This window comes from Cyprinus carpio, chromosome A12, assembly GCF_018340385.1.
Source record: "Cyprinus carpio isolate SPL01 chromosome A12, ASM1834038v1, whole genome shotgun sequence".
In the NCBI taxonomy this organism is placed as follows: domain Eukaryota; kingdom Metazoa; phylum Chordata; class Actinopteri; order Cypriniformes; family Cyprinidae; genus Cyprinus; species Cyprinus carpio.
In genome coordinates this window covers 14,901,637-14,926,158 of record NC_056583.1, presented here as the reverse complement: position 1 = coordinate 14,926,158, position 24,522 = coordinate 14,901,637, and the positions used below count along the sequence as shown (strand labels likewise).

General features: G+C 36.3%; 1 protein-coding gene across 12 annotated transcripts in view; it reads right to left on the bottom strand.

The window, feature by feature from the left end:
- Positions 1–24,522, bottom strand: part of LOC109086348 (voltage-dependent T-type calcium channel subunit alpha-1G-like) — a 194,627-nt gene that overhangs the window by 66,134 nt on the left and 103,971 nt on the right. For all 12 annotated transcript variants that reach the window (XM_042767776.1, XM_042767769.1, XM_042767767.1 and 9 more), the window contains exons 6-14: positions 19,266–19,425; positions 17,563–17,854; positions 16,079–16,171; positions 14,173–14,971; positions 13,162–13,544; positions 6,019–6,170; positions 4,385–4,570; positions 4,171–4,285; positions 3,465–3,620 (exon numbers count right to left, since the gene is read on the bottom strand). In XM_042767776.1, the coding sequence (XP_042623710.1) occupies positions 3,465–3,620; positions 4,171–4,285; positions 4,385–4,570; positions 6,019–6,170; positions 13,162–13,544; positions 14,173–14,971; positions 16,079–16,171; positions 17,563–17,854; positions 19,266–19,425 (2,336 nt within the window). The remainder of the gene's footprint in view (positions 1–3,464; positions 3,621–4,170; positions 4,286–4,384; positions 4,571–6,018; positions 6,171–13,161; positions 13,545–14,172; positions 14,972–16,078; positions 16,172–17,562; positions 17,855–19,265; positions 19,426–24,522) is intronic.

The window sequence follows — 24,522 nt, the reverse complement described above, 5'->3', positions numbered from 1 at the left end:
CACTGACACCACGTGCTGTTTGTTTTGACACGTGACACTGCGCGCTGCACAGAGCGGGACATTTTAGATGAGGATTTAAAACAGACAACGAAACAGTGTGTGTACAGTATACTACAGTACATGTTTTCATATCATCATAAAGTAATTAAACTGTTGACTAGATCCTGCATCAGTGGAGAAAGAACAGCAGTACGTTTGCTATTGAGGCTGAGAGGACAGGAACATTAGCAGCACACCTCAAGTGGTTAAAACGATTAATGTCACTATTGTTACCATCAATTTGAGTTAGTTTATATCCAGCTGGTCACTTTAATGCATTTGTTAGCCAGCGAAGTTACAGATTTAAAACTGTGATGAGAGAAAGCAAACTGATATGTTGATTCAGCCACAGACCGCCCTCACAGTTTTACATTAAATTACATTATATTTGTTCCAAATCGTTGTTAATGTACATAAAGCCTTCACCCTGGGCTTTAAAATTGTGTATTGTGCATTTTTCAGTGAAACGGTTGTATTCCTGTTGCTCTAATAAAGTCTGTATGCTTCATATAGAGAGCTATAATATAGAACACGCTTTTTATTTCCATTTTGCACTGTTTTTTTAAACATCAAATTTCAAAAACATACTTGCCAATTCTTTAACACCCTATAACTGAACTTTCTCCCATATGCAGATCAAATAAACTTTCCCAGGCCGCTGCTTGAACTGAACGCAACACGTCTGGTGTGTGTGACTCATGATATCTGCGAGTTTTCTGCGTTGTGCTGCACTGCGCTTTTTGTGCGACTGCCATATTTTGTTATTTTGAAAAGATAATCAAGTGTTCTAGAATAGAAGCAATTAAAGTGTACTTATTTTTTTGAATTTTATTTTTCATACAGTATCCATTTTAAAAACTATCGGTTGATTATTCGGTATCGGCAGTGTGGTCCAACCTAACTATCAGTATCGGTAAAATCCACTATCGGTCGACCTCTAGGACATTCATCCTTGCCCTTGATCTCTCTGCTTCACACGTGTCATTCAGCCACCCATTTCCCCAGCAACCCTGATACACTGCAAAGTTTGACCAACTAAAAATAAACATGAAACAGAAAACAATGTAAGGTTAAAATATTAAGCCAGCAGTGTTCGTCGGTTTTAGGGGAGAGCAGGAGAACACAGTACCTTGGCATTTCTGTTGGCATCAGAACAGTTGCAATGAGATATCTGATTCACTTAGCAGAGGTAACAGCAGATAGGGGTCAGCTGAGTGTGGGCTATCCTCTCTTATTTAAGACTAGAGAGTTTATTTTGAAGACTTCTGAGCAACATAATTTCCTCTAAGCTGCCATGATGCAGTATAAAAGCTATTTTGGTCTGGCAGGCAGGCACTCGAGAGGCACGCTCATCTTTTAGAGAGGGGAAAAAGGCAACGAACTGAGTTCCGTCCAGATAATACCTTCTCTCAAGTCAACTAAAAATCCAGAACTTTCTCTTTCACTCCTGTTATGCAAATTAATATGAATGACAAACCAATTTTCAATCACGTGTTTTATTGCTCTTGTTGTTGCTCTAATGAGGTGTTAAAGAAACAGCACTTAATCGTTTTTGATTCATCTGTTCGTTGTTCTAACAATGATTTTGCTCAACTGAACAATCGATCATAATCTAGAGATTCTTTTTTCATTAAAAGTTTTATGAATCTTTTGAATCCACCATGTGAGCGGAGTTCAAAATAAATCAGTTGTTAGGTCTTAGATTTACAGTTACATTTATCTACATTACATCCACTAGAACGCCAAACAACAGGACTCCAACAGACTGCATGTGAAAATTTTATTTCAAAAAATTATACTTTAAAAATAAAGGTGATCAATTTTTTTTTTCTTTTTTTGCACTGTATACACGTCAACTTGCATGATTCGGTTCACCACTTTCCAAAGAGACAATAATAAAACAACCCCTCCACCCAAAATGATATATAGGTATAACATTTATATCTCTGATTTATCTTGAGCCTGGCCATTTTTGTGCATGTGTCTGTCTTTCTGTCAGAGAAGAATGGCTGCTATGCATTGGAAGATAAGTTGTCTCATAAGATTATTGAAAAAGAAGGCGATAAAGAAAAAGAATGAAGGAAGGAGGATGACAGGGAGTGCTCTTGAGCATGGAGTAGGCACTATTATACACAGAACAAGAAACTCATAACTTCCAGTTGAATAGCATAGTGTCCTAACCAGGCACAATGCGACAAATCAAGAAGCTTTCCACATGTCTGTCCTAACCAGCTTTGACAATGACACTACATTTTGTCAGTTGCTTCTGTACTTCTGTGGCGCTAAGTTCCAATTCAGTTCACTCGGAAATGCTCCCAGACAGCTATTTTTGAAGTACAACTGTTATCTACATGAATGAGAAAGACAGAAATCTCAAGATGACATTTCGAAACATATTTCAAAACAATGAAATCTGCCAAAAATAGCATCTTACATTTACATTTTTTAGCTCAAATTGTGACAAAATAAACAATAAAATTGTCAAATGGCATGCTATACACTATGCTGTGTCCACACCACAACTAATAAAGACAGAAGAAGGTTACCATTGGAAACACTTTCCGATTTTTGTTTTCCAGCTAATGAATGGTTAAAGTGTTAACAGCTCATCAGAATCCATCTTTAAAAAGCTTGAGCATTTATAGGGGCAGATAACATAACTGCAGCATGCACTTATAATAAATTATCTTCATAGTTTTGTAAACGTAATGTTAGTTATCTTTATAGTTTTTGTTTTTGATGTGAACTACACACACAAGTTATACTATTTATACTACAAAACACTCTAATAGTCATTAAATTCAGGATAGCATACTACTCTTACTATTTCTGCCATAAGAGTAGTATGCTAGTACTCTACTCAGAAAATCAGCAAGTGTCTCTTCTGTGTTGTGTTGTGGCACGCACCTCTGCCCATACGAAATTCAATGGATCAAACTCGCTCCTCACATATACTGAACATCAATAAAAGCATGACAAGAAATTGATAAGGAAGTTTTAAAGGACAAATTATTTGAAAAATCTTTCAAGCACCTTAATGAAAGCCATGAAAAGGACTTGAAAATTATGAAAAGTCATTAAAATACAAGTTACGTGTTCTTAGTTTCACGCTCTTCAGCTGTGGAGTGGAGTGTGAGAAAGCACGCAAACAGATTGGCTGCGATTTTGTTGTGTTGAGCGGCATTTTCGCTTTCAGCCTGGACAGAAAAATTGCTTTTCACTTGAATCTTGTCACGTCGTGCCTGTTTAGGACATAGTGTTAGACGAAAGGGAAAGGAGAGCGCTAGTGGTGAAAGAGAGAAGAAAGATATGGTGTTGGAATATGTGCTAGACTCTAAAGGACAAAAAAAGAGACAGACTGTGAAGTGAAGAAAAAAAAAAGGAGGATGAAAAAATGTAGAGGCTAGGTTGGAATCTGGCTTTACCTCAGTTTGGAATCCTTCCACCAAGATAGCCACCAACAGGTTGAACAGGACATAGTTTCCAAAAGTCATGAGGGCGATGAAGTACAGAGCAGCCACAGGAGAGGTGGAAGCCATCCCATTATACAGTACCTTATTCCAGTCCTCCTGAGTCAGGATCTGATGTACAAGCAACAAACACAATCAAATTGCCATTTATACTTATGTTCAACATACTGGGGTCGGAAGTCTCCTATGCTCATCAGTGATGTATTTGTTTGATCAAAACTACAGTAAAACAGTAATATTATGAAATATCCCCACAAAAGAATTGTTTAGATATTACATTTTCTCATTTTATTCTTGTGCTGGCAAAACTGAAATTTCAGGCTCATAGTCACATAATGCTTCAGAAATCATATGCTGATAATATGCTTATATCATTCTAATATTCCAATACTTTTGTGAAAAAAAAAAATATATATATATTTTTTTTTTTTTTTAATTTTTTATTAATTGCATTCTTGCAAAATGAAAGTAGTAATTTCTAATAAATATATAAATCCCGATGACCCCAAACTTTTGAGTGGTAGTGTACATATGCGTGAAACGTGTAATATGAGCATGTGCTATTAATTGGGAGCACAAAACATGTTTACATCTGTAGTTTGTGCTGGATGTTAAGATGCCTGATTGAAACTGTAGCTTGTGTAGCATGCAGGAATCTTGCCTGAAAAACTGTTACAATGGCCCACAGCAAAGAGTCAAAGTTCTTGCGGTCAGGAAGTGTGTCTCCATCTCTCTCAGAACCAAATTTACATCCAAACAGGTGCATGCCTAGAATACTGTAAAACAAAATTAGAAAAAAAAAAAAGTATTAATGTAAAATAAACAGACTGAATGTACAGTCCTTTTAAATTGCACAAAGTCATCTCTCAGCTTGCCTGAAAATGAATATGAAAAGCATAAGCAGCATGCAGAAGGTGGCAACATTGTCCATGGTCTTCATCAGGACCACCAGCTGCCTCTGCAGGGCGGGCATAAAGCGGACCAGCTTCAACACACGCATGAGTCTGAAGGTCCTCAGCACCGATAAACCTCCTCCCTGCTGGCCAACAATCTCCCAGACACTGTCAACACATATAAACACACACATCTGACTATCTGACAGAATGCACAAGGAGGACAATGCTAAAACAAATCCCGGCTATCATAGTCACCCTTTCATTCCTAAGGGAGAAATGCAATAGATTTAGATTGGGTTATTTCTTGAAAGAGAAGCATTCCAAAATGTTTTAGTGTCGTTTGTTGCATTTCAAACAAAGCCAAAAATGTCACTAGCCAGTCGAATAAAATAAACTAAAATAAAACTGCTGTGAATGCAAGAAATACAGCAACAAGATGATTAGAGACAACTTTTGACAGCAAATACATAATACATTTAAACAGAAAAGTTATTTTAAATTGTAGCAATATTTCACTGTATTACAGTTTTAATAATTTTTTAACAAATAAATGCATCTTCATTTAGACTTGTTTCAAAAACATCTTATTGACCCCAAACCTTTGAACTGTAGTGTATTTGCAACACATCTTATTTTTATTGTTTTATTATTATTAATTTACTTTAATAATAGAATAGTTAATCATTTAAAGAATACTTAATTATTATTTTTATTTATTTTAATAAATGATTATTTTATATTTTAATAATTTTAGCTTGTTATATCAATTTTTGTTAATTTAAAAAAGCTGCTTGTTTTTATGCTTTTTTGCTGTTTTTTTTTTTACTTGCTTTGAGTATAAAAAAGATAATTATTAAATATAATTAAAAATATAAATAATCCTTGAAGTGAAATTAATTAAAATAATTATTTATTATTTTTATTCATTTTAAGTATTATTTTAACATAATAATTTTAGCTTGTTATATTATATTATATTTCACATTATATTTTAGCTTTTAATATTTTAAATTGAAAAAAACTGCTTGTTTTTTTACTTTTATTTTTCTATTTTCTATTTTATTATCTATTTTATCTGTTGGTATTTTTTTTCTGTATTTTTCTGTATTTATTTTTGAAGTAGAGGTATTTGAAGTATTTAAAGAAAAAAAAATCTTTATTTCTTGATTTTCCATCTGAAGAATGATTGTGTTACTATGGTAACCAGTATTTGTTTTCCCACCCACGTTAAACCACGCCCCCAGAATAGTTGGTGACTGTATCTATGCAACACGCTGAGCATTAATAAATGCAAGAACCCATCATAACGTTGTACCATGCCAAATCCTTTGCTTGTTCAGACGTCTTAGTATGTGCAAATTCATGTCAATTGTGAATGGATGGGCGTGAAATTGCAGCACTCATTATGACAGCTGACAGTCATCAGACTGAACAGGCAACAGATGTCCCATCACTCAGTAATGGCTGCATTCTGTTTGGCTGTCACTGTTGTGATATAACACACTGCCACTGTGCATTTTCAGAAATTAAGATGAACATCAATAAACAGTGACACAGGCCATGTTATTAATGTTAAGAAGTACTAAGGAAAGAATGCAGAAGAGCATGTGTACCTGATTACCACAATAATACCATCAAAGATGTTGTAAGGGTTCTTGATGTAGCCAAAAGGACCATAAACCAGCAGTTTCAGGAGCATCTCCAGTGCGAACAAACTGGTGAAGACGATATTACTGATTTCCAGAGCATTTGTCAACTCATCAGGCTGAAAAAGAAAGAGAGAATTAGAAGATAAAATCAAGACCATCACAAAGATGCATCTGTGCCATGTCAGTACTATTGTAAAGGACATATTTACATGAGGATACATTTTTTCGTTCACTGAAATGTTAATAATAATAATAATTATCATTATTATTATTGTTCATTAAAATAAAACAAGGGGGAAAACTCAGATCAAAGACATATTAAAATGAAAGAAAATAGATTTTTTTTCAGAGGTTGTCTCAATGCATGTATCTGTATAGATCATTGAAAGCAGCTACAGACTACAGAACTACAGAAGTGTCGCTCACCTTGGCCTGCATGATTATTTGATTCACAGACTCACAAACCATCTCAGTTGAGAAGTTACATAAGAAAAATATTATCTAAAAACCTACGAATCTGCTCAACTCCAAAGAGCCCAGGTCATATTTTGTTCTCATTTAATTAAACAGAACACATGGCCTCATATTTCCTAATAGCCTGCGGTGCAGACTGTGCTAGATAAACTAACGTGGGGATTAACTTTTCGACATCATAAACAGCAAGTTTCTCAATGTTCTTTTGATTCATTAGAGCGCATTGTCTCCAACAACTGCAGGCTGAACTTAAAACTCGGATACAGGTGATCTACAAAGAAAGAACCGCAGATTCCCTAGTGTAATTGATGTTGTTGATAGTTCGGTATGCAGAAAGAGAGGTTTTTTTTGTTTTGTTTTTTATGAGGCACGGGTGAATTGAAGGAGAGACATATGGGCCGGTTCATATTTCGCTTCAGTTTTTTCGATTGTAAAAATGAGACTGGGCAAGAGACCCAGCACGCATAACACATTCTTGAAACATCATGGCTAGCTGGGTTTAATGAACAGAGTCTTAAACGCCTGAAAACAAAACACAATATCCCCAAGCACGCAACTATTTTCCTATGAAAACTAACAGTGATTTTAAGAGACATTTAGACAGGTCGCTGAACTTCAGAGATTTAAATGATGACAAAAACATATGTAATTGTTTTACCGAGATGATCGTTTCCGCAAAGTAATGAGAAAAAAATACAATTACATACTGTGCATGAAATGAAAAATAACATCTATATTAGCTAATAGAATTAAATATAATCTAATCAGATTGAGAAGTGGTCCGTGAAGCAAGATGATGAAGTGTGGGGCTATTTGTGGCTGTCGAGGTGTTTCACAGAGGGAAGAAAGCCAACAGGGTTTAGTTTTGGGTTTTTTTTTGGATCAGAGCAGCCCAGGGTTGGGCACTGTCTACCCAGCAGGAGCTTGCACTTGGCCTCTTCATTGGGTGAGGCCCTTTGGTTCAAATCAGGACCACTTGTGGTAGAGTACACCACACACAAATCTATGCAGGAGTGGTTTTTCTGGGAATGCCGAACCCAAAGACTGATGGTGAAATCTGCATGCATGCTTTGATAAAATGTTTTTCACAAAACATTTCCAGTTAGAGGTGTCTATCCTTGGAACATGTAAAAACGAAGTATATTATGATCCAGCATGTAAGCTTACTATGGGTTATTTTACTTAAATGGGTCAAAAATACTATGTAACCTCCTGGGCTGATGAGAAGCATCCAGACAGGGAGCTCAGACAAGCCTGAACTTCAGAACCCTCTTCAGATTAACTGCTCTTAATGGGCCATATCTCAGCAGCTGCATGCCGCTATCAGTCCAGCACATGGCAAACAAAAGATCAGAGTCTCTTTACCTAATTATACAGCTCCTATAAACAAAGAACTGTGCCATGAGGATATACTGGGGTCCACTCTGAAAATCGGACCTTCAAAATTGTATTTAAACCTGGAAAACAAAATTCCTCCGCACAAAAGGTCAGCTTTTATTTGAAATAATAATATCAATATTAATAAAATAATTTGTAATCAAATATTAAATTAGAATTGTATAATTATTAAATTATACACATTTTTTTTCATTTATTTATTTTCTCATTTACATTCAGAAAAGAAGTTAGGTTTTCTTCCAAAAAAAAAAAAAAAGTTCCCTTGGCAAAGAACATGGCTGTGGTGGCCACTTTCCAAGTGTGAGATGTGTTCCCTCACCCTCATTACCAACAATGATGACTACATGCTTTACATCCAATGAAAAAAGAAATTGTTTGAAGCAATTGAAGGCCATGATGAGCAGTTGAGATTGTTTCATTGAAGCCTAAACTAGCTGGTCTCATTTCCTCTCATTATGTAACCTCATTACGGCTCAAATGGCTTGTAGACAAGCTAAAAGGTTCACCACATAACGGTTTGAATAGCCTAAAAAAATTCACTTAGTAAGAAGTTCTCGTCTAAAGCAAATAAATGCTTGAGGTGGATGTGCAGTGGATAAAAACAGTGACATTTTAAAGACCCTATTATGTAGTGCCTATTGGAAGTTGGAGCTGCATTTGAGCCAAGGGCTCATAATTCTTTACATTTTGTTCCTCACACAAATTAGTCATATAACACAAAATGATATTTTATTGATCATTTTCATATTAGGGTAAACCCATGCAGTCAAACACCCACATAATACATCATCTTATCTGAGGATAGGAAATCATTGCTGTTTCTGCAATACTGTAAAGCCTAAGTGCCATTACAAAGACTGAGTGAAGTCCCAGGGCAAGTCCTGAAACAAAGCAAGCAACCCTCTGTACTCATTAACTTTCATAGCCACAACAACAATAACCATTATGCCCCAATAGCACATTAGGAAGGGAAAGGAAGCAGAAAAGGGGCAGAGTGGGCGTACGAGGTTGAAAGACACACTGAGATTCTTTGCAGAGATGCATATTGGGATTGGGTACTGCATTAATGAGTGGCTTGGAATTGTGTGGAAGTGATGCTGAAAATTTTAGTTTCTTTTTGAAGTCCTTTATTAATTCATAGTACAGATTAGAGGTATGAGATGTGTCCATTTAAGCAGTTACATCCACCTCTCTACACAAGCACACGAACCAGACTGCTACAAATTGCACTTGCAGTCTGCAGGGAAGTATGGGAAGCTTAAAGGACTTCATAGGTTCAAGATTAAGAGCTTAAAAAAGTTCACCTACAAGTATGTCAACAAGATACTTAAGCTGAAAAACAGGTTATACTGTAGAGAAACATGGTACATGAAGCATAGCTTCTCTTGGACCACAACATGGGGTTGAGCAGTTTGAAATGTTTGATTTTGAAAGATTATAAATTGATTTGAAAATTGAAAGCACCTCAAAATCTGTCAAAACCAACTCAATCACACGACAATTTGTATCTTTCGATTTTCAAATTCATACAACTTCACTCGTACGAATTCATTCAGATTTGTGAAAAAATCTTACGCATTTTACGAGGTGGCAAATTCGTAGGAATGCGGTCGTATAAATTCCTACAACTCAAAATATGTATGAATCGGCCGTGAGACAGAGTTGGTCAAATCAAACAAAGGCTAACAAACACACTGTTTGAGCGGATGCAAACAAATACAGCACTTTCACAAAGATACGCCTACTGAAAATCAGATGGGATATCAATAATAATAATAACAATAGATTTAAAACTTACAACCAAAACAAAAATATATAAATAAATAAATAAAATAAGAAAAAGCTATACAACCTTGAGACATCAATTCATTTTCATGGAAGGGAGGGTCACATTGATTAAAAAAATTAAATACATTTATTTTGAATGTGAATTTTGCAAAAATAAACTAAATTTGGCCTACGATACAGCAAAATTTATCATAATTGCAAACAGTCTGGGCAGATCTGAAATGAAAAACTTTGCTAATAATAAGCTGCATTAGAATTTTAATTGTTTCCTAACGCAGTTAAGGATATGGAAGACTATAGAATTCTTTGCAGTGTTTAACAATAGCAGCTACTTAGTAAAATGAGCATGCATATGCACACCATACGAGGTACCGTTCAGAAGACATCAAAGTAGCATAAAGAGACATAAGACTGCACACTCACTTGCAGCTGATTTTAATAGCAGCTAGACACTTATCCATAAATATTACAACATTGTTCAAAAGTTTGGTGTCAGTAAGGTTTTATTTTCTTTTTTAAGAAACTATATTTTCATTCAGCAAGGATGCATTAAACTGATCAAAAGTGAAAGTAAAGACTTTTACATTTCAATTTAAACTTTCCATTTCAAATAAACATTATATTTTAAATTTTTCTATCCATCAAATAATCCTGAAAAAAATGCATCACAGTTTGTTAATATATTAAAATATAATATAAAATATAAAATATTAAACAGTTTTCAACTTAAAAAAAAAAAGTTTCCAAAATGGTAATAATATTTCACAATATTACAGATTTACTGTAATTTTAATAAAATTAATGCAGCCTTGGTGAGCATAAAAGATTTGCTTATTTGTTTGTTTTTTATTTACCACCATTTAATGGTACTAGTAGTGTCCACAAGCATTAGTTGTTTGGTTGCAACTTTTTGATTAAAATCCTAAAAGCTATGGAAGCAAACATCCCTTTCTGGCTAAAATAGTTGACAGATATATAGCCTGAAATGGAAGGGAAACAACAACAAAGCCAAGAAATAAAAGAAACCGAATGGACTGAAGAGCTTTTGAAAAACTTGGGCTAAAGGTAGAACGTGATAACTGATGGAATGAGAGATGGAGATGTGCCTGTGGATCTATATTTAACCTCTTAAATAAAAAGCACACGCTTCAGCTCTGTAAATAGCAGCCATGTGGTCAGGTTTTGTAAGGTTTTCATGCACAAGATCAAGCGATCAACATGTCTCCTCTCCAAGAAACACAGAGCAGAGTCTGGAAGGAGGCCGCCGAGAACACTGCTCAGATCAGCGTAGTGCAAACTCTTCTGCCTGTTCTTCTCAGTCATTCACACATTCCTACTGTACACTCCACTTGATCTTAACTTCATCCACCAATGTGTGATTTTTCCATCTGAGCCGCACAATGCAATACCAAAACTGGACAACACAACATCAAATAATGTTTTGAACCCTACTAGCAACATTTCAAGCCCAGGAACGATAAACAAAGCTGGAACTGTTGCAGTCGAGAGCTTCTTCTTCATTCCACAGTGGGTTTAAAAAGTGATGCAGGATGTCAGTGACTGGGAGAGAGGAGCTCAGACAAGTATGAAAGACAAAAGGCAATAGAAGCTTTAGGAATGTGAAACAGGAACAGATGCAATTAGCCAGATTGGATGTTTTATAAGTGATCTTGTGCATCCAAATTCTTGCTCTATCTCAGTCTCTAATTCTCCAGATGGACCGCTTCATAAAGACAATATTCACTGCCAGAATTCGCCAGGAGTTTACAGTGAACAAAACGAGAGGAGAGACAAAAGAAGCTGAAGTCCTGAGGGGGAGGGGAATGCCATCCATGTACGTATATGTGCATATTTTTTTGTTACAGGTCCACCAAACTTACACCTCCAAATATACATCATTCAAAAATTCAAAAGTCTAAATTCTAAATTATGTTTTGAATTGTAAAAATCTTGATAATATTATAAACATTATCTGTACAAAATAATAAAAAAGGAAGTTCATGACCCCTTTAAGCAGTTTTCAACATCAATAAAAACAAGACATGTTTCTTGAGCACCAAATCAGCATATTAGAATAATTTCTGAAAATCTAATGGCAGACTGGAGTAATGGCTGCCGAAAATATTAAATATTTTGCATTAAAAACAGTTATTTTAAGTTGTAATAATATTTCACAATATTACTGTTTTTACTGTATTTTTGATTAAATAAATGCAGCCTTGATGAGCATAAGAGACTTTCAATAACATTTTACAAAAATAGTACAAACTCTGCGTCTAATAAAACACATTCACTTTTTGGCCGCTTGAGTTTACAAGGCCAAGGACCAAAATTCTTACATTGCCCACATATTCGCTCCTGGCTGCCAGCAGATGTTCCCATTTACTTCATTTCTTTTGAATAACTCTCAAATTACCAGAATAAATCATTCTAATCAGAGTAAGTGATGATAAATGTTGTTTTCTTGTCTGAGAATCAACTCTTTTCTGAGAAAAATACAAAACTCAAACTCTCACTCCGAGGAATTCATCATCCTTTAGAGTTGCAATGTGTCATAAAATACTGATAATTTTCCTAGTTGTACACCTCAAAGCCCTGAGATACGACTTCAACCACGAGCGAGGTGGGTCGTTGCAGGCGGGCATAAACCGCGGTGTGTGCCCTCCAAAGGATCTGGAAGACTGTGAAGCATGTGAGCACACTGTGTAAGCAGTGCAATGAATTTCAGATGTGTGCCAGTTGCCATCTCTGTTCAGTTCAGCCTTTACACTCGTGCTCATTCTCTAGCATGGCGAATTACCACACAATGGTAAACAACAAAAGCCTGGTGCATATGGAAAGTCTTTCATTCCATAACACTGCAGCCAAGAGCAGCATGGGCAGATGGATACATGGATGATTTCTATTGTATAGAAGAATTTATTTTTATCAGTGTTGAAAACAGCTTCATATTTTGTGAAAACAGTTGATACTGTACTTCTAGATTCTACTAGAACAGCATTTCATTAAAAAAGAAATCTTTACTGTCGCTTTTGATCAATTAAATGCATCCTTGTTTAATAAAAGCATTAATTCCTTTAAAAATATATCTCACTGTCCCCAAACTTTTTGAACAGTAGTGTATGAAGTCACAATTTTACAGGCACAATTACAAATACATACATAATTGTGAAAATTATGTAAGTGAAAAGTTACTATTACGAGAAATATTTGCAATAGTGAGATACAAAAATAATAATTACTAGAAATAAAGGAGCAATAATTGTGAGGTATAAAAGCACATTGTGAGATATAAAGACAATTATGTGGAAATAAAGTGAGAGATATAGTTAAAATGACCTTTTTTCATTCTTTTTTTTTATTCTGAGGCAAAAACATAATTTTAGCTTATAAATGAGGGTTTGCAGATATCAAATCAGTGAGAACAGCATAGAGATGTGCACTAACCTGCTCATGGTACTCGATGCCCATGCTGAGTGTGTTAATGAGAATGGCGATCATTATTCCTCGTCCGAAGTACTTGCTATCCACAATCTTACGGAACGTGTCGCACACCAGCCTCCAGAAAAGGACCACCTTTGCTGCCCGAGCTCCTAATGCAAAAAACTTCTTCTTCCTGTTGGGATCTCTGCTGTCCCGATAAGTGGCATCCTGTGTGAACTCGTACACGCCCTCACTGTCAGAGTCTGCCGTCTCATTCCCATCCACTCCCTCGGAGTCATTGGCCATCGCTTTTGCACAATACGGACATGTCTCAGGGTCAAAGGTCAAAGTTGTGTCTAAGTTTGTGGCACTGAAATTCATGTGCGCATCCTTAAAGATGATCTTGCCTGAAATGCATAAGAAAAAGGACATGATGCATAGACAAATGTCTATTTCTGTCTCTGTTATTTTTTATTCGTTTTCCAATTTTTGGCTATTATGTCCAAGTAAAACATTTTAAAAATCCAAACGTATTATTTAATTATAGTGTATACTGTAGTTCACACAGTATATATGATATTTAAAAATAAATACAATAAAATAATTATTTATCTATCTATATGTTTAAAAAAAAACTACAATTTTAATTGTAAGGTGTATTGTAATAGTAAGTATGAGTGTTTGTAAAATTTTCTTACATTTCAATTATTTTAATAAAAAATGGCTTTCATCTATTTTATTATCTTAAGAATGTAATATATTTATTCATTTGTTATGAAAAACCTTTTATTTTTTTATGAAAAAAAAATCAAATCTCACTTCATTAGTATATAATAGATATTTTAGGGTTGAGTTACTAGCAAAAGCTACTATAATACATAGTGTAAAAGCGATGGTATGAACAAAATACAGCATACAAATATATCAAATTACTCATTTTGTTCATACCGCCCAGCCCTACTCTCAACTCATGTGTTTCACACATCCAGCTGTTGAATTTTATGAATTTTATGAACTAATTTAAAAACCATTTACCAGGAGGACCTTGTGTCTCCACCAGGCACTGTGAGGTGTTGATGGAAGTTGGGGGGATGTTTAGGTTGGTAAGGACACCTCCTGGCTCCAGGATTCTCTGTCTGAGCTGCTCTAAGGCCAGAGATGACTGTAACGTGGGGTAGTTCTTATGTACTGGAGCCGCAAATGGCAGTGAGTTCCTTTTGTATGCCTGAAACACCAAGGGAGAAGGCGAGGGGCTGCAGCGCAGCGGCTCAAGGTGGCCTGCAGTCTGATAAACACTATGCACTGATTCTGCACCACTGGGGCCCAGAGACCCACAAAAGGGCTCCTGCTTAGGTACAATGACAGGTAGCATGAGACGCCCAGAGTTGCTGGCATTGACACTTTGGGAACTCTGGATGTCCCCCTCTATGCCCCTGTCGGTTCGGACAGTCCCATTGCCCAGATGGTAGTGATGGTGGAGGTGATGATGATGGTGCATGACGGGACGGACAGATCCCTGACGCTGCTTCTGGTGCCGTCTTTTCGTGGGCGGTGGTTCTAGCGGCGGAGAAGCACAGATCCGCAGGCCTGCACGGCGCCCGGCAGCCCGGATGAGGTGGAAGATTTGCCTGGTGCCTTTGCGGATGATGTGAACTAGGTACTTGAGGAGCTCGTCGTAGCAGCTTCCTGGCTCAGAGAAGCTATTCAGGGTGCTGGCGTTGGACCTGAAGCGCACTCTCTGCTCCTTCATAAGCTGACTCTCCCGTTGCTTGGTCTCAGAGAACTGTGTCGCTATGACAACTAGACAAAGGTTGATCATGAAGAATGAGCCCACCTGAAAAACAGTGGAGGGAGTAGAGTAGACCGTGAACAGAGAGAGCTTCACTGCTTATTAACAACATTGTTACTGTAACAACAAGAAAAGATGGAATGATAAAAATAGCAAGCATGAAATCGATGGTTATTTTCTGTACTAATAGGATTTGAAATTAACAGATTGTAAGTTCAGAACAATGCCACATTTAAAGGGTAAGTTCTGTCATTATTTACACACCATCACATCATTCCAAACCTGTATGACTTTCTTTCTTCTGTGTAGCACAAAAGTGTTTTTTTTTTTTTTGTACATGCAATGATAGTTAAACAGTTTTTGATTACCAATATTCTTCAAAATATATTATTTTGAGTTCCCCAGAAGAAAGTCATACAGGTTCCGAAAGACATGACATTAAGTAAATCAAGTCAACTTAAGACATTCACAATAGACATTGTTTCAGAGCAGCTTTACAGAAAGCCATGATGTCGATGTTAATAATATATTAATATCTTCATGATTTATAGGCAAATTTAGCAGATTAGAGCTGGGCATAATAATATACAGTAGCTTACATTTTGCGATGATATAAGCAATCAAGCCTTTGAGAAATGCTTTAAATATATAAAGCTTATACAACTTTATATAAAGAGCTGGGTGATAATATAGTTATATCTGCAACGAAATAAAACACAAGCTGTTGAGATTTGCTATAAAGTATATATCACTTCACATGAGTATACTATACATATACAGAAAAAGTTGGATAGGATATTCTGTATATAATCAAACTTCATATATAAATCTGTGTGACAATGAAGATTACATCCGTCAACTATAACAGAAAATGAGGACAGAATTGTGATTTTTGGCCGAACTATCCCTTTAAATACCCCTAAATGCATCTCCTGGACAGATTTAAAACATCTTGTCAACAATCCATTTCCATATATATATATATATATATAAAATATAATTATCTTGTCTTTGTCTTGTGAGCTGTCTAAACCTGTCTGACACAGAGTTACATCAGAGCCAGTATAAGGAAGTCTGTCTGGTCAGTGACGGTTCAGGTAATGCTTTCATAAATGTGTCCGGGTCTGCCCAGCTCAGCCCAAAGCCACTCACTATTATCAGGAGGATGAAGTAGATGAAATTGTAGAAAGAGTGAGCATCCATAACAAAGTACATGATGTCCACCCAGCCCTCAAGAGTAATAACCTACAGGAAAGAACAAAAGGAGAGGGATTCAGTGCAGCTTATTTCTCAAGTTTATATAAGGCATTATTTTTATATAAAACTATTTTAGTAAACTCTTGCATTCTAGATAGCGAAATCAATCCAAAGCATGAAAAAAAACATACCTGTACTAATTTCAATACAGTGACAGACATGCAAACTAAAAGAATAAGTAATCTCTGATTATATGCTTCTGTGATCAGTTTTTGGTTCTGTACTCAAGCATGTATGATTAGGTAGACAGTACAGATATTGTATGCTCAAGGGGGACACCCTACCCAGCATGCACTCTTCAATCCCTTTGATTAATCTGTCACAGATTAGGGAGAAACGGAGAAAGGCAAAACCGGAAAGGAAAGGCATTTTGCTTGCTATTTACAGGGCAATTGGGTGTGCCAGCAGGATGAAGGGCTGTGAGACAGCTAATTCATTTTTAGACACTAAAAATTAAGCGCCTGGCCACAGAATTGGCTGTTGCAAAAGGATCAAGTCACCAGGCCATTCTGCAGTTCAGTACATAACAGTCTCCTAAATATTTAATAGAAATGTGTTTTGGTGTGTTGTAAACATGTGAAAAGTTCAAGTTTAATTCAATTTGAGATTAAAATCATTGGGCCCATATTGTCAGACAAAAGAATTAAAACCTTATCACCCTTTTTTGTGATAAAAGAACACAGAATAAAAATTAATAGAGCCCGCTGATCCCTGCAATTGTCTCCATGCCAGACTCTAAAAAGGCTAATCCAAAATCCCAGGACAAATGGGCTTTGTTATTTAAACACATTGTCAAGTATTTAAGATATGACTGAATGGGCAGGGAAACTGAGGTATGCACATTTGGGTTCATGGTAGTAAATGTAATATTATTTTTGATCAGTTGCAATACATTAGTGAATAAAATGTCACGGATCAATCAAAGCGCCTCGGATTTTGGTGGCTGTGTAAAGCCACGTTTTTACAGTAAAATGCAGGGATGCAACTAGTAAGGATAACCTATGTTTTATATTTATACATAAATTATCATCATCTTATGGCCAATATTAAAATTATTTTCTATTTTGTAAATCAATCAATCAATTAAATAAATAAATACATTTTAATTTCTACAAGCGAATTTAGGCATCACAACATTTCAATGTACAGTATGTAAAACAGCATTATTTTTGAGATTAGTGTTATTAAATTATTAGCATTTTTAAAGAATAAGCATTAGATGATGAAAGTGGTAATGTAAATGTAAATGTATATATATTATGGAAACAATATATTGTGCATCCTAACTAAACTGTCATTTTAAGGCATTGTAAGTATTTTTTATAGGTCTTGGTATAAGTCTTCAAAGAATCAGCAATAAAAGAAGACATACAACAGACCTGAAAGATGGCAATCCAGGCATAACCAATGTTGTCAAAGTTTATGGCCCCCTTGAAGGGATTGGCCTCTCCGGCAGAGCAGTTGGTGTAATACTTGTTCCAGTTGACGCAGGTGGTGTTGTCTGTGCTATTGTAAGCTGCCATGTCCAGCTGGCACTGCCGGCCCTCTTCGTGGAGCGTGGGGATGGAGGTGCACAGACGCATGCCATTCTCCCGTGGTTGAGAACAGATAAATGGGTTTTCATCATCGTTTTCTGTGTGGTAGTAGTTGTGCAGGTCTAGACTGGTAGGCCTGTACAAAGAATAAAATAAGAATTACGTCTTAAAATAGTGAGGCTTTCAAGCTTCAAAAATGGCACAAAAGAATGCATAAGCACAAAAAAGTATCATAAACTATAAACAATCTTCTATGATAGCCTTCCACTTAATGTGATAAACAAACAAAACTTTCCAGAGTGGAGTCAGTAAACTGAACTTGTGGTGAGTGAATCATTCAAACGGGTTATGTGAACGGGGTCAACTTGGTAATTGAACATATGCAAGTCAGAAGAAAGATTTTGTTCATGAAAAACAAAAACAAAAAATCAGTACGTTCCCTGCACATGGCTTATGCTTTAGAAGAATTGGCCTCTTTTATGGTTCTTTTATTACTTTTCTCTCATTTTGCAGCTTGAAAGTCCTATTCCTCATTTACTGTCATTGAAGTGCAGAGTAGCCAGGATATTTAAAAAATAAATAAATAAATAAAATCACCTATTGTGTGCAACGAAAGAACGAAAAAGTATGCAATGCACAAACACAAAGTTCAGACAACTCATGCAAATGAGTGCAAATCAATTGTGCATTGAGCAATAACTCAGCCAATGAAGACCTCAGTGCTCTCCACTCTGCCTTAGCTTATCCTAGGGTTGGGCAAAACACCCATTTAAGCATCAGTCAGGCTGCAGCGAGATCAGCGGTAACTATCTCCAGGAAAAAAAATGCGATTGAGCAAGGCCTAGCTTTAATGGCGTTTGGCTCTGACACTGGATAATTGGGCCGTCTGTCAACACTAATTCACCTCAGAGAGAAAGCGCCATGGCGAATTAGCTGCACAAGTACCTTCAATTACCCATTCGGACAAATCCTAGCCTTCCCAAAGAACCCTACCCCTTGAAATATTTATTTCTTAAGAGCAATTTAACAGTTTAAGACCATCTTAATGTTACATAATCACCGCTGCAAGCCAATCTCTGTGAGGCAGTGGATTCCTTCAACACGCTGTGTAAGACAGGCCATGAATCCATGGGGTCTACTTCATGCTCTCAGTGCAATGATAGCTGTGGGGTTTACAGTGCTAGATAGTAAACAAAAAGAATTGATTCACGGTTGAAAATTATATATATATATCAAAGATTTTTCTATAAAATAATAAAAATATATACATTATAAATAAGTAAAATATATGTAATAAAATAATAGCTTAACATATACATACACATACAGAAATAAATATTTATTTGTTTGTCTTTGCTAATTTATGCATTTCTCTTTATGGCTTTTATCCCATAAAATCCCATTTAAATTGATCTCGCGATAACATTTGGCCTTTCACCATTACAATAATGTGCTCACATTATAAACCTTCTCATTTCAAGACTCCTGAGGTCACTTGTAGATAAATATCATGACTGCAATGCTAAAACCCAGGCCATCACACTCACAGGGAGAAGTTTTCCGGGAGGAAGCAGCGGTTGCGGAGAAGCCCGGCCCACAGCTGGACCCCTACAATTCCAAAGATGAAGAAAACAAAGAAGCAAAGCAGCAGCACATTGCCCAGCATGGGGAGAGTGTCCAGCAGAAGCGTCACAAGGATCCTCATGCCTGCAACACAATGAAAAAGCAACTGTAGTATTATTTCATTCCTCACTCACATACAAAAACATTGCTGTAAAAATAAAAAGATACTGCCTCAAGCATGTTGCTCTCGTAAAACATATGAAATTATAGTGCTATAATGCACTGAACAAACTCTTGCTCTCTTTCACATTTATAGAGGCTCATTGTAGACCTACAGTACAAATGTTTATACTCGCCAGTAAAAATCTCTGCTGATATCCAGTTTTTCAGACATTGCTGCTGCCCTGGCTTCTCCAATATATCTGCCCTGTGTCAAAGCACAATGCCAGCTGACTGGAGCATAAATGATGGAAATCATTTCCTGCTCAGGGTTTGGCGGGTAATTGGTGGAGCAGGGTAATCCAGCCGGTGCTCCCTGGCAGCCTGCAGTCTGTGGGTGATAACTGTGGCCGGCTGTAATTTCCACATTTGGAGGAAGAGTGAGTGGCGATAAGCAGTGAGGCATTAACAGGAATGAATGACAATGGAGGATCCGTGTCATCACATAAAATGGCTCTGTGCTGTGTGGGTTTACAGAGCACAGTATTGTGCAGATGCTGCATTTCTCAAAGCCATCGTCTTCGAGACTGGTTTTAGCCCCTTAAATTCCCTCTTCTCTAATGAGATACCCTGATGGAAACAAGGCTTCGAAATATATATATATATATATATGTCTGGGAATTTAGGAAATGCTGTGTCATTTTGTGAGTGTTTATCAGCCTGCATCTATTTACTTGTAATTAGGAAGTGGTGAGTTCAGAACGACAATCGAGGTCTCTGAGTGTTTCTTCCAATTACGAAGCATTTCTCGTGGATAATCCACTGCTCTGAGATTTCTGCACAGAAAATCACTTCCTAACTTCGGTCATTAGTGACTCCAAATAACTGTGGAGTTCACCCTAGCACAGCAATTCAGCTTAGCTTGCCATGTAAGGGCTTAACAAGCATTGAATCAGTGACAGTGGCACAGATCCGTGTCCCTTACAAACTGAAAGGTAATTCCCCACAGAGAGCTAGGTGTATTTCCTGGAGAAAATCACCTTCCTGAATTTAGGTCCTTTAAGAAGCCTGACAAATGGAATGCCAGGCCATGTGAGTTTCCTCACAATATGATTATGGTCTGTCTGAGCTGGAGGTTGAGCTAAATTTAGTCTATGTTCTTCATTAATGTCAACTCATTTTATGACTTAGATTTCCAAAATTCATTCAAATGAACTGGAATTCAAACAGGTATCCAGGCATTACAGACTTCTTTGAAAACCATATTTAGGACTAGAAGTAGCATTTAAAAATAAAACGAATGAAAATGCAAAATTTAAATTGCAAAATAAAAGCATTTACAACTATAAGAAAATTTAAGTTAAATTTAATATTTAAATGCAATTTAAAAAGTTGCATTAAAATCACAATTTAAAGGTTACTTTTAAAAAAAAAACATTTTTTTTTTTATAATTTACTCATCCTCATATTGTTTCAAACCTGTATGGATTTATTTTCTTTCTGCAGAACATAAAAGAAGATATTTTAAAGAATGCGGGCAACCACACCATTTTGGTTCCCATTGATTTCCATTGTATAGACAAAAAAATACAATGGAAGTCAATGGGAACCAAAACTTTTTGATTACGAACAAAAATATCCTCTTTCATGTTCCACAGAAGAAAGTCAGTCATACAGGGTTATGTATAGGGTTGGCATGATGATGACTGAATTTTAAATAAAAAAAAAACAAAACAAAAACAAAAAACATTTTAAACAAATACATTTGAACTTGAATTATTTTATTATTTTACTGTTACATTTATTTCTCTCTTCAAGAGAAAACATTTAAAAAATTGCATACTACTTCTTTAAATGAATATTTAACCGTCTAAATTCCTTTTCCACACCTACCATAAATGGCAGTCCTAATTTTCCTTATCACTGCATTGACACCGATACTGACAGACAAATGAAATCTTTCAAAAATTCCTTAAAACTAATCGTTATTTACTCGTTTCCTTATCCGACCCAGCTATGTCAGTCTACAGCAATTCACTTACTGTATGCAAAGGTCTCACTCTCTGCAGGTGGCTAAACTCATTTATAAACTCCTCCTGAAAAGATTATTTAGGAGAGTGTATTCCCCAAGGGCAGACTGTAAATACCCAGCCATAGCGGTTCTATTCTGTTGAAAAGAAAGTCTCCCGGGCCACACAGTGTGCTCGGGCCCCAGTGTTATGAAGAAGACCCTTGGGATTCCCTGCCCTTTGGAGTCCTTCACATGCACCAAACAAGCTCAATAACAAAGCACAGGGGGAAAAGAGATCATAACCATGCTTTCTATTTATTTCACATAAGCTTCCACAGATAATAAAAGAGCAGCTTCTCTGTAGGTTTAATTAAAACAGCTTGAGGGGACATGAAAACCACATAAACCCAGGAGTCTATTCCAGTGTTGTACGGCTGTAGCAGTCCTAGAACAAGGGTGTTGATACTTGACAGAAGACTTAACGAAAGAGACGAGAAGCTTAATCTTCTTAATATTAATTCAATAAGGTTGTAAAAGGACAACACTCAACCCAATGATTTCATTTCTGCATCACTCATAAATGCCCTGCTGTTAAAAAGATAACTAACAATAACAATATATTGATTCATATCTTACCAAAAAACTGCTTCTATCATCCATCCATTCCATGGGTTATTGATACACTGCATATATATTAAATATTTTTAAAATATTATTACTGTATTTTAAATATCATAATTTAATTTAATTTAATTTAATTTAATTTAATTTAATTTAATTTAATTTAATTTAATTTAATTTAATTTAATTTAATTGTCTCACTGCCATACTATCATCTTCATAATTTTCACAATTCTTAAATATAGTCACTTATGTGGTGGACAAATTTATCAGCTTCCCTCTTCCTGTGTCTGCATCTCTTTCTCTCCAGTAGTGCCCTCCTGCCTCTCACCAATGTACATGTCCACCACTCCAATTACTGCTGGCCTTCAAAAAATGATGACCGTAACGTCACCGCTGGCGGACACTCGACATGATGTTGTTCCTCGCCCCAAATAATAATAGAATACACAAGTGGGCAGCCAGGCTGATTTCCAATTAACCTCCAACCGCCCTCAAGTGTAGAATCATGGTGAATTCTAATCCAGAAGATGACATGTAAAAGAGCTCCAGACTTTCTGACAGACTAATCCACCTTCTGGGGAAGTGAAAGGGCATGAATAGTGGTCTGTCTACATTTAACAAACCTTTTAAGACACCGCTTTTCACACCTGCACACCAAATACAAAGCAGAGTGAGCCAGCTGTACACCACAGCAGTGTTGAGTATTTTGATTTGTGAGGGAATATGTTTGTCATTTACTGACAGTTTTGCCCTGTCTCTTCATCAGTCAAGCCATGGGTGTGGAGAACAACAGAGTGTGATGTTGATTAAGACAGCTCCTCAAAAATAGGGAGAACAGATAGACAGAAGGCAGGGAAGTATAGAGGACATAGAGGAAGGTGATGTGAAACACAGAGTGGGACTGACATGACTCTAGAAAGTACAAGCTCAAACATAGACCTTAGGTTAGACACCATATTGAATTTAACACGGATGAAAACAAGAGTGTGAGGGATAGACTTAAAGTCTTTACAATGCCAAACACTGTACAAAGATACTAGATCATATAATTTTTGGCAACACACAACTTTCAAAACTGTTTTATGTAGTTTTTGTATACTGAACTTTTTTTTATTGTGTGTTTTTGTTTTTTTCGGAAAGACATTTCATTGGCTTAACAATGGTATGCTGTTAGACAACAGTACAATCCATTGAACGCCCGGTACTTTTATAAACTATTAATTATAATCTAAATATTTTAAATATTTAATGATAATAATAATTATTATTATTGTTGTTGTTAACATATCTTGTACAATAGGTTAAGCGCCTATTTTCATATATCATTTGTGTAAAATAAATAAATACCTCTTATCTACATAATTCTTAAAAATACATTTTTTATATACATTTTAAAGAGTTTTAGACCCTAGTTGCTGAAATTGTCTTGTAGAGTGGAAAAGTCCACCAATATCAATTTATTCTAATACTTTGCTGTCAAAAGAATTTCAAAATGTTTATGACATGCTGCTTTACTTTCCAGCTTGACAGTCTAATGATTGATGATTTGAGTTCAACTCCTGTTATGTTTTTCTCTCTTTCTCTCTATTTTGTTTAGATTAGTGCTCGGGGGAAAAAAGGTGATAAATGACAAACCGGATCAACAAAAATCTCTGTCACCCATTTTCTCAGTGACGGTCCACAGCAGGCGAACCACTGATAAAATAATTTGCACATTAATGCAAACATTACACCTTTAATTAGTTTGGGTGGCTCCAGAATAATTACTTAGGCTGTCTGCTACTTCTTCATCCCCGTCTCTGATTGGCACGGGTATTAATTATTTATTAATCAAGATAGGAAGGGATGCACTTTTGTCTCCATTGCCATTTGTGACCCCCCAGGCCTACAGTGAATAACACAACCTGCTCCAGTGATGAAGAAAGAGTGCAGTTTGTCTGTTGGATTGATAGACATACTTAACCGTATCCAGAGGGGTGAGACCTGAACAGGATCCCACATGGGTAAAACATTCCAGCTAAATGCTACCATTGGTCAATATACATTTTACTACTCTCCACAAACAGGGACATCAAGCAGAATCGGCCAGACACGGCTCCTTGTGAAATAAGAGCCGCAGGGGAACCACGGGCATCTCCTTGACATGGAGGGTGATTAAAACATCCGGTATATAAAGATGTGGCCAATAAAATATCATCACCCTGCCTTAGAGAGAGAGCGTTTACTGTATGTATATGAGAGAGAGAGAGCCAGTCTTTATTATTCTTTCTTTCTTTCTTTCTGTGTGTGTGTGTGTGTGTGTGTGTGTGTGTGTGTGTGTGTGTGTGTGTGTGTGTGTGTGTGTGTGTGTGTGTGTGTGTGTGTGTGTGTGTGTGTGTGTGTGTGTGTGTGTGTGTGTATGTGTGTGTGTGTGTGTATGTGGAAAGAGAAAAGCTGTAAAAAGCACT